The following is a 12137-nucleotide window of genomic DNA, read 5'->3' on the forward strand; positions in this document are numbered from 1 at the left end:
CCCTTTGCCCTTCTCAGCCTGCATCTCCTAGCAACCTGGTAACCAGGTCCTAATGTTTTCACATAATATTTGTTAACAGAAAAAATACTTTAATAAATACATACGATAATATGATAAAGAAGTTGTTATCCATAAAGTATCTTACTTTCTTAATACTTACCAACTTCTGAATGTCAATTATACAGGTTAACAGAAAAACATGCTTTATTTTGTTTTCAAATGGAAAGACATCACTGTACAGGCGATATCAACACCCCCACACAAAAAGTTGTCATGTACTCACTGTTTTCAAAAGAATAGGTGGCCTTAAAGCCAAGAAAGTTGCGATTAGCTGAGTTTAGCTGTGTCCCAGTTCTGAACTTGACAGTGAGCTCAGGACCATCTGACACAACCACTGGGCGACTGCTGGATCCATAGATTGGGCCAACAATGTCGCTTTTCAGAAACTGAAAACAGAAACGACAGACATTCTTGTCAAGTAAAAAGATTAACCACCCATACTTCAACACCTTCAGGTCAGACCACACACCCATCCCTCCACTGACACCCACAAAATCCCCACCTACACATCAACTCACCCATAAGATCCCCACCCACCTACACATCAACTCACCCACAAGATCCCCACCCACCTACACATCAACTCACCCATAAGATCCCCACCTACACATCAACTCACCCACAAGATCCCCACCCACCTACACATCAACTCACCCACAAGATCCCCACCTACACATCAACTCACCCACAAGATCCCCACCCACCTACACATCAACTCACCTACAAGATCCCCACCTACACATCAACTCACCCACAAGATCCCCACCCACCTACACATCAACTCACCTACAAGATCCCCACCTACACATCAACTCACCCACAAGATCCCCACCCACCTACACATCAACTCACCTACAAGATCCCCACCTACACATCAACTCACCCACAAGATCCCCACCCACCTACACATCAACTCACCTACAAGATCCCCACCTACACATCAACTCACCCACAAGATCCCCACCTACACATCAACTCACCCACAAGATCCCCACCCACCTTCACATCAACTCACCCACAAGATCCCCACCTACACATCAACTCACCCACAAGATCCCCACCTACACATCAACTCACCCACAAGATCCCCACCCACCTACACATCAACTCACCCACAAGATCCCCACCTACACATCAACTCACCTACAAGATCCCCACCTACACATCAACTCACCCACAAGATCCCCACCCACCTACACATCAACTCACCTACAAGATCCCCACCTACACATCAACTCACCCATAAGATAGACCTAGGAGACATGTTCCAATCGTCAAAGTTCAGTACAATGTACTCATCGCTGTTGACAGCTGTGAACTGGTAGATGTACACTTCATCATTCTCTGTATAGAAGTTGGGGAAAGCTGGTGACGTGATGTATTTTGGATCTGAGGGCGGGTCATAGGCTGACCCACGAATATTTTTCTTCTTTTCTGAAACCAAGAGACTCAGAGATCAAACTAACATCAGTGAAAAGATAAGAATCTGATGCTATCTTACGTAGTAAATTACGGCTATAGCAAACTCAAATGAGCTACTCAGTTAATTTTGAAACACACGTTTTTCTGGGCATTTTTACTAATATAAACATCATGACTGAACAAAAGCTGTTTGTAATATCAGTCAGTTCATTGTACAGGACTTGCTGTCGGTGTCTTACCTACGACTGTGAGTTGAAGGCTCAGATGTATATCTTTCACCATGCTTCGGTCAGAACACACAACAATGTAAATTTTCTTTGACAGAGTGTAATATGGGCTCTGTGGCCAGGGCGTTGAGGTGAATGCCCGGGACGTCTCATTCATATAGTCTGGGTCGAACAGTTGCAGGTATGTGCATCTGAAACAAACAAGGCAGTTGTCATGGCGAAGTAAAAAACTGTCATGGAGAAACAGATAGTTGTCACAGTGAAATGGATGGTGTCCATGCTGACATAGGTATGTGTCATGTCAAATATTTGTCATGGAAATATTGAAAGCTGTATGACGTAAAAGATAACTGTAATGGCGAAATGGGTAGTTGCTATGCCAGGGCTCAGTTTAGTGCTTTGTTACTTACACTGGTGCAACCCAATATTACAAAGTGCATCCTAGTTATTAGTCTAGCTTGCACCAGGTGCAAGTAAAGTTTTAGTGGGTAAACTTCGGAATAAAACATCTAAATAACTGGATCTACATATTGCTATACAAGCAGTCAAACTGGAATTGGCTGGTGCAACTGGGTTTTTAGCTTAGGTTGCACCCGGTGCAAGTAGGTTAACATCTCTTATATTGAGCCCTGTATGCTTAGATAAGCAGATGGTGAAGTGGGTAGCTGCAAAGGACTGAGTGGCTGTAATGGATTGAATCTTGTTACACAGGAGGGAAAGGTTTCTTTGGTCCGTGTTCTATCCACATGCCAACTCTTCGTCACTAATGCTGATTTCCAGAGAAAAGCGACAAGTTCCTCATAGTAATGTTTAGATACCAGCCCCAGCACAAACAAGCTGAGGTGAAGTGAAATGGGGTTTAACATTGCACATAACATTATTTCATTCACATTCATGACAACAAGCATCCGTGTGTGTGTATGTAACTATTTATACTGACCCAGACTTAAGGTGGTTTTATAGTGCTAGTTCACTGAGATACCACGAGACAATTAAGCATGAATACCCTCTCAGACATTTATACTCACTCTAAGCCAACCAGTCCTTGTTATATCTATTCATGCCGAATGCCAGGCAGGGACCAACAAGTTCTATATGTTAACGTCTTTTCATGTGACATGGCTAGGGATCAAACCTGTGACCATCTGCTGTATGGGTCCACACTCTAACCCCTACACCAGAGACACGCTCTCCAGCACAAACAAAATTTGGAGACGTCATAACAATAAAATAGATCCATAAAATCTTGCAGGGGCAACTTAGCCTAGTGATTTCAGCACTTCCTTGTCATACAGAAGACATGGGTTTGAGTCCTCTCATGGGTACAATGTGTGAAGCCCACTTCTGATGTTCCCTATTATGATACTGCTGTAAAGCTGCTAAAAGCAGCGTAAAACTAAACCCACTCACTCACTGACTGTATATACTCTTGCCAGCTCAGCATAAAACATACAGCTATGCATGAACATGTGAAAAAAACAGATAGCTATATGCCCCATTTAAAATAGAGTAGGGAATATTGGATTTACAAGATTTAAAAAATGTAAATAATGAAGCCAAGGAGGAAACAGATGATGAAAAGAAATTAAGGAAATATGGGACAATTTATTCCATTCTTTTGGAACTGTTTCATCTGTATGGATATATACATTTCTTTTCCAGTATGCATTTCATTGGACCGTGGTATGCTCACAAAATGGAATATTCTTTACTACTTTCAATAGTATATTTACAAGGAATTTTTCAATAGTGTATTTACAAGGAATTTTTCAATAGTGTATTTACAAGGAATCTTTCAATTGTATATTTAGACCACACCAATTTTATTTCTTGTTTTACGGATTTTTGTCCTCTGAAAACCTAAAGGCAGGCAGGAAAAAAAATAAAGATAAAATTTCCAATCAAAGTAATATTCCTTCTAAAAACTCAAAATAGTTTACTTTTGGCTATTTATGAAATGAATATGGGTAAAAAAAACAACCTGAAAAGTATTTTCTTGTGAGTTTACATTTTTAGCCGATAAAAACATTAGGATTTTATTTTTTGAGAAGGGGAAACTAATTTTTATTTTTATTCTCATTCTTGAAAAAACATGGCAGGCGGATCCGTAGAACAAGAAATAAATTTGCTCTGGCCTTTCAAGGAATTTTTCAATAGTATATTTACAAGGAACAAAAACGCAACCAACCATACTGTGTAAGTTCTAAACCCTTGCTAGTGTACAGCCAGCAGTAATATCTTACCATCACACTGAGTTTTAGTTGGTGAAAATATTAACCAACATCTGCTGGTTTTACACTACTCACAAAAACTTTTGGACCATAAAAATCGTCCATATCACTATATCTAATCTGCCATGCCAAACGTAAAGAACACCTATGAAAACTGAACTTCATCAGATCTGAGCACCAATAATTAGATGAGTGAACTATCAATAAAACGTTAACAATACCCGACAATACACCCTATCCAGCTGTAGGTACCAACAACCAATAAAGTAACATATGATTAACTATACACTAGACATTTTACAAGATTCAGTTCTGTTCAGCATGAAAGATGAAAATACTCTCATCATAAGAGGAGGAGTATGTCATTCACCAAGCAGTATTGCCATAGAAACAAATCAATTCCAACAAATACAACAGACCTAGATCCTACACACTACTGAGAGGCTGACTGTGCTTATTGATCAGAAATTATCAAGCACATGAAAGTCGCTGCGACTGTGCATCAAATATTAAAACTTGCAGGTATTTCAGTTCTCAGTTTTTGTCCCAATTGACCTGGTAACTGTTCCACAAGACTGAAATACCATTGTTTGCGTGGGCTCGGGTTTCAAATGTGATATATATCATTTTCCATAAAATCCAACACTGACGGCTCCTAAAGGATGATTAATATTTGATTCATCTTTCATTCATCAGACAGGTCAATCCACACTAACACCAACAGTCTGATGTAGGTTCCATATCACATCCAGTAGCCTGACATAGTTTATATACAACATATACTACTACCTCCAGTAGCCTGACAAAAGTTATATACCATAAATAGTACTGCCTCAAGTAGCCTGACAAAGGTTATATACCACACATTGTACTACCTCGAGTAGCCTGACTAAGGTTATATACCACATATACCAGTCTCCAGTAGCCTGACCAAGGTTATATACCACATATCCTACTACCTCCAGTAGCCTGACTAAGGTTATATAACACATATACAAGTCTCCAGTAGCCTGACCATGGTTATATACCACATATACTACCACCTCCAGTAGCCTGACATAGGTTATATACCACACATTGTACTACCTCCAGTAGCCTGACATAGGTTACATACCACAAATACTACTACCTCCAGTAGCCTGACCAAGGTTATATACCACATATACCAGTCTCCAGTAGCCTGACCAAGGTTATATACCACATATACTACTACCTCCAGTAGCCTGACATAGGTTATATACCACATATACTACTACCTCCAGTAGCCTGACATAGGTTATATACCACATATACTACTACCTCCAGTAGCCTGACATAGGTTATATACCACATATACTACTACCTCCAGTAGCCTGACCAAGGTTATATACCACATATACTACTACCTCCAGTAGCCTGACATAGGTTATATACCACATATACTACTACCTCCAGTAGCCTGACATAGGTTATATACCACATATACTACTACCTCCAGTAGCCTGACATAGGTTACATACCACATATACTACTACCTCCAGTAGCCTGACATAGGTTATATACCACATATACTACTACCTCCAGTAGCCTGACATAGGTTATATACCACATATACTACTACCTCCAGTAGCCTGACATAGGTTATATACCACATATACTACTACCTCCAGTAGCCTGACATAGGTTATATACCACATATACTACTACCTCAAGTAGCCTGACATAGGTTATATACCACATATACTACTACCTCCAGTAGCCTGACCAAGGTTATATACCACATATACTACTACCTCCAGTAGCCTGACATAGGTTACATACCACATATACTACTACCTCAAGTAGCCTGACATAGGTTATATACCACATATACTACTACCTCCAGTAGCCTGACCAAGGTTATATACCACATATACTACTACCTCCAGTAGCCTGACATAGGTTATATACCACATATACTACTACCTCCAGTAGCCTGACATAGGTTATATACCACATATACTACTACCTCCAGTAACCTGACATAGGTTATATACCACACATTGTACTACCTCCAGTAGCCTGACCAAGGTTATATACCACATATACTACTACCTCAAGTAGCCTGACATAGGTTACATACCACAAATACTACTACCTCCAGTAGCCTGACCAAGGTTATATACCACATATACTACTACCTCCAGTAGCCTGACATAGGTTATATACCACATATACTTCTACCTCCAGTAGCCTGACATAGGTTATATACCACATATACTACTACCTCAAGTAGCCTGACATAGGTTATATACCACATATACTACTACCTCCAGTAGCCTGACATAGGTTATATACCACACATTGTACTACCTCCAGTAGCCTGACCATGGTTATATACCACATATACTACTACCTCCAGTAGCCTGACATAGGTTATATACCACATATACTACTACCTCCAGTAGCCTGACCATGGTTATATACCACATATACTACTACCTCCAGTAGTCTGACATAGGTTATATACCACACATTGTACTACCTCCAGTAGCCTGACATAGGTTACATACCACACATTGTACTACCTCCAGTAGCCTGAAATAGCTTATATACCACATATACTACTACCTCAAGTAGCCTGACCAAGGTTATATACCACATATACAAGTCTCCAGTAGCCTGACCAAGGATATATACCACATATACTACTACCTCCAGTAGCCTGACTAAGGTTATATACCACATATACAAGTCTCCAGTAGCCTGACCAAGGTTATATACCACATATAGTACTATCTCCAGTAGCTTTACATAGGTTATATACCACACATTGTACTACCTCCAGTAGCCTGACTAAGGTTATATACCACATATACAAGTCTCCAGTAGCCTGACCAAGGTTATATACCACATATAGTACTATCTCCAGTAGCTTTACATAGGTTATATACCACACATACTACTACCTATAACAGCCTGACATGTATGAAGTTACATTGGGTTACATGGATCTTTACTCACCCTGGAGCACACTGCCCTCCATAACTCCGTAACATGTTGTTCCAGAGACAGTTGTGGTATCTGAAGTCGCTGATGGGTTCCACACGAAAGCTGCAGTTATTGCAGGTGGTGAATCGCATGAAACAGTGGTACTTGGCATCGGGGCTAGCACCAGTCAGGTTGATGTACACCCTGGATGTGTCATTGACCTCGGGGAAGTAATCACCATTCACGGTGAAACCTTGCTTTACATCACATAGGTTGTAAGCTGTGGACAAATAATCACTGGTTGTTTATATATTGTGAAATCTGAAAACTTCTTTAAAACGCATCAATAACATCACCTCGTCAAGCAGAAGATCAATTATATTTGTGTGGTGGTTTCATCAAATATTCCAGCAATATCATCAGGCAGGGGACACTATAAATGGGCTTCGCACGTTGGGTATTCTAACCCGGATCTTCCGCATGAAGAGGCAACGACATCGTACCATGATCATAACAGATCCAGGTATTGAGACGGGTATCCAGAATCAAGTCATTACTCACAAAAGGCTTAATTTAAGATATGTCTACTTACTTGCACCAGGTGCAACCTGAGATGAAAACCTAGTAGCACCAACCAAAGTTGCACTGCTTTATTGTGATGAGTAATGAAAGATATATGCTTTTGAATTATTTTGCTGTTGTATTCAGAGGTTCACACACTCAAAAACTTGACTTGCACCTTAGACAAATAACTTTCCATTTGGCAATATTAGATTGCACTAGTGCAAGAAACAAGGCACTAATGACGGGTACAGTGAACAGGTAGACTCACATGGCTCGACTCCTTTCGCTAGTCTGAACACATTCAGGACACCTGGAAATACAACATATAACATACAGATACATCTGTCTAGACAAACGATTATAGGAAACAGAAAATAATACAGTAATAAAGCATACAATGAGGCTTCCTATTCCAAAGAAGGTCATATTCTAAATGTTCACAAGCCAAGACAGATCCAGACAAGTGGAGTAGGGTACATAAACGTTCCCTTTTAATACATCTTAAATGTTCACATAGATAGAGGCCATAATAATAAGCATGGTAAATCACTTCCTGGTGTGTGTATCATACATATCACTGAAATGTCATCTCTTATTCTTTTAACACGACTTTAGCAGTTACATGACATTATGAGCTTCATGCTTCTCTTCAGGGTAATAGTATTAGTTACACTGTGTTTTGAAAGGGTGTACAGGACCGTAAGATCTTTGTAAACTCCATATTCCCAGCTGAAGGAAATTCAGAAATTATAAGGGTCTTACAGTCCTGTAACCCTTTCAAAACACCGTGGGATGAATTTATTCCCCTTAAGATCTTTAATTTGCTCATTTTTAAACAACATTCAAAATTCGGCTGAATGAGACGCAAAATGTTTCGCCATGCTATTTCCTGAATGGTCATAAAGGGAGTTAACTAGGGATGGCTCAGTTTATTATGAAAATGATCAAATTTGAGGTTTTGTTAAATGACAAGTGAAATACAGAAACATTATATTTTTTGGATACATTTACTGAAACACACACTTAGGAACTTATGGCAACAATTTTATTACTGCTTATACTCATAACTGTATACGTCAACTGTTAAATTTAGAAGCGATCAGATGTTTGGAAGCCACATTCCATCTGAGGTCAAGCTCATTCGTACAATCTGTGTACTGTTACATGAAAGATTTGATGAGATGTATGGTTCGTACACCCTTACAAATCCCCCTAGATGGTTTTGTACACTTTGGCTATTAACCAATCAATTTGACAAATTTATCTTAAGGGTAAAAAGGTCTGATGTATACCTTTTTGTAGAATATTATTTTATTTTGAAGAATGACAAACTTGCTACCAACTATATGACATGTAACCAAAATGGTGTTGGCCTTCTGATTGGATTTAAAAATCAGTGAAAAATATTCAAGCATTAAAACTGCTATAAAAATGGTTAATTATGCTGAGCGTGCAAATGATTCAATGTATAAAATAATTTAGACAAAACAGTGAAAGTCAGTCAAATAAATGTGTATGTAGTGAACTCAGTTCATCAAAAGTTTTTTGAAACTCAGGGAAGCTCCTAGCATCATACACTACCAATCAAAAGTTAAGACTCACTTAATTGACTTAATTCTGAGCATTTGTTGGAATGAATATAGTTAATTGTTCACAAACGACATTTAGCCTTACCCAGCAGGAACAGCGTCAGCAACATCATGACAATGGACGACATCATTGAATGAGTTGCATTAGTCTGCAGCCTTATCCCATATTGTGCATCTGTAACAGACATCAATATGATTAGCAAGTGTTGGCAACAGGACAATCACAACAACACGAGCAACAACAACAGCAGCATCAGCAGTGTCAACAGGTGCTGGTACTCTACAACACCAACATCAACATCTACATCATCAGCAGTTCAACAAAGGATGACAACGAAACAACACCAAACCAACAAGAGGTGATCACAGTTCAACGTTTTTGTGATCACAGGGGCAGGGATGTACTATTCTATTTTTTTTTAATTCATTCAAATTAGTAGATACAAGTATCAAAAAAAGACATAACGCTACAGAACATGTACACAATAAGCCAAAAGTTCATATGGGTATACATTATACATACTGGAAATTTCATTAATATTACGATGGCAGTAAAGGCAATTGTGGTGACCATTTTTCTCATCCTATTCACCATTTCATAACTTTTGAGAATCCTAACAATTCCTTTAAAAAGCCTCGGAATTGATCACTGGGTTCAGAGGACCCTTGGTCCTGCAGGTAAAGAAAAAATCTTTGTGTATATTCCCCATACCAAGCGGCAATCTTAGCACTAAGGTTAAACATGACTCTCATACTTATGATAGCCGCAAAGATAGTAGCCTGTCTCAGAGTCCTTGAACCATATTTTTTTCCCTTCTGTCTAGCCCTCTCTACAGTGCTAATGAGCCCTAACACAAGCAAGTCTAGATACACAAACAAGTCTAGATTTAATATCTGGTCTCCCTTGGGCTCTTTTTCAATTTAACTGTGTATATTTGCTACAATAAAAATCAGAGACTACGCGTTAGTTGCCAAGATGGCTGTATTGACTTGCCCTTTGTATCATTTCACTGGATGTTTCATCAATACACATGCACTGCGTGCAAGCAGGGCAGATCATATCAGTCTTCCCTATCTTTCTGCAACAGACGCATGTAAGGAAATAAGCCCTTTACTACTGTCTGGTTTTGTCAACAGATGCAAAACCCGCTATCTTAAAGCCTAATAAAACACTCAAGTCCAGAAACAATAAACTTACAGGGAGAATTCTCAGTAATGTTCAATAAAACAGACTGACATTTTTATGACACACGTTGTTGTATTATAAGCTGCACTAGACCCACTAGCACATGATCAATAATATTGAACCAACTAGACACATGTATATACATATGTATGTACACCAGCATGAACACATCACTGATTACATCCTAGTATATACTTGAAAACCATGAGGGTTGTAGGTATGGAGTCACATAAGTTACAACTAGATAATCATTTATCTACGATTCCAAATGATGCCCTTGACAGGCAATTGGGGAAATAATTGTTATTTTCTTCATAAGGGTGATTTGTATTAATCATTTTCTGTACTTCTCACTGTATACTGACATTACATTTGGTGTGAAGTTCGCATAATTATTCCTTGATTGGTTGGTTGGTAGATTAGTTGTTTGATATCGCACTCAGCAGAGTTCCAGATATATGGCAGAGCGGTCTGTAAATAATCGAGTTAGGATCAAACAATCCTGTGATCAACACCTTGAACACCAATCTACGAAATTGGGATACGATGACATGTGTCAATCAAATCAGTGAGTCTGAGTACCTCATCCTGTTAATTGTCCCTGACAAGAAACATGGGTTGCAGAAGACCAATTCTAACCCTGGTTCTTCATGGATGAAATATCCCACGATGAGGAATAATACCCTTTCAGGTTGTAAATACCACTTAAAGAAATTGGTATCTCTTTTCAATCCCATACTGTGCCAATTCCATTTCTTCTTTTACAGATCTGCCAGTCAAATTTTTTCAAGCATAAGAAAAAATACAAATAAATTTTTCCCACTTGAAAAATAATATCCTATTGTCAAGATATAGAATGAAGAATGAAACTACACAAGGCAGTTTGTTGGATGCTAAAACAACAGAATCTGTTCTCAGACCTAAAATGAAATTATCTAACAATATTTGTGTTGGAAATCAGTGCTTCGGGCACCTCAACCAGTTGAGAACCAATGTCTGAAAAATTCATGCGAGTTTTTGCTTTAACTGATTTGTTTGGGCCTTTTTCCATCCTGCCTTTAGGTTTTCTGACGACAAAAACTGCAAAAATGAGAAATAAAATTGGCCAGGCCTTACAGTGAAATATAAGTCATATTGACACATTCTTCCCATTAGTTGTAGCTATATATGTATAAACAAGTCACTGGAACTACAATATTCATCATTTAGGAATGTGATATTGACATTTGCTGCATACTCAAAACCTCTGACATCGGAGACAGAACAGATAAACATCTGTTAGTGTAATCATAGTTATATAAGTGAGAGAGTGAATATGGTTTTACGCCGCTTTTGCCAATATTCCAACAATATCATGGCAATGGCCTGCACACACTGTACCCATGTGGGGAAACAAACCCGACTCTTCAGCGCTACTAGTGAACACATTAACCATTAGTTACCACACTGCCGCCATGGTCTAAGGACTTTTAGAATTTATTCCCAATGATATCAAGTTTATGAAATATTTCTCAAACACCTGTCAGTACTGAATCTAAAAGTCCCCTGGCACTACTCTGAATTAGTGTGATAACAATGAGTTTTTGCTGAACCAGACAGTGGTGTGTTTTAGGTACTAGAAAATGCAAGATCAGGTTATAGATAGTGATTCCAATTACATGTGTGATATTCAATATATCCCCACTCTCATGGACAACATTAACCAAGATAAGACACACTTGTGTTCTGCTAGATCACCAATATAGCAGAAAAATAGTCAGGCAACAAATAAACTGAATGTAGGTGTCCATGCCAACGTACCAGAAATGAGATAGTTCTGGAGTATTTCAGTATTAATTGCAATACAAATAATGCATAATATCCCCAAACATAACTGAAATTTGTAACAACCCAAGGAAGTTCCATTACT

At 38.8% G+C, this 12137-nt stretch overlaps 1 protein-coding gene across 5 annotated transcripts in view; it reads right to left on the reverse strand.

The window, feature by feature from the left end:
• The window catches only part of LOC137257812 (uncharacterized), a 57637-nt gene that overhangs the window by 18814 nt on the left and 26686 nt on the right, over positions 1 to 12137 (reverse strand). For all 5 annotated transcript variants that reach the window (XM_067795260.1, XM_067795259.1, XM_067795261.1 and 2 more), the window contains exons 2-7: positions 9128 to 9217; positions 7722 to 7763; positions 6923 to 7169; positions 1722 to 1900; positions 1301 to 1494; positions 284 to 446 (exon numbers count right to left, since the gene is read on the reverse strand). In XM_067795260.1, the coding sequence (XP_067651361.1) occupies positions 284 to 446; positions 1301 to 1494; positions 1722 to 1900; positions 6923 to 7169; positions 7722 to 7763; positions 9128 to 9173 (871 nt within the window). In that variant the 5' untranslated portion in view covers positions 9174 to 9217. The remainder of the gene's footprint in view (positions 1 to 283; positions 447 to 1300; positions 1495 to 1721; positions 1901 to 6922; positions 7170 to 7721; positions 7764 to 9127; positions 9218 to 12137) is intronic.

This window comes from Haliotis asinina, chromosome 12 (assembly GCF_037392515.1).
Source record: "Haliotis asinina isolate JCU_RB_2024 chromosome 12, JCU_Hal_asi_v2, whole genome shotgun sequence".
Taxonomy (NCBI): domain Eukaryota; kingdom Metazoa; phylum Mollusca; class Gastropoda; order Lepetellida; family Haliotidae; genus Haliotis; species Haliotis asinina.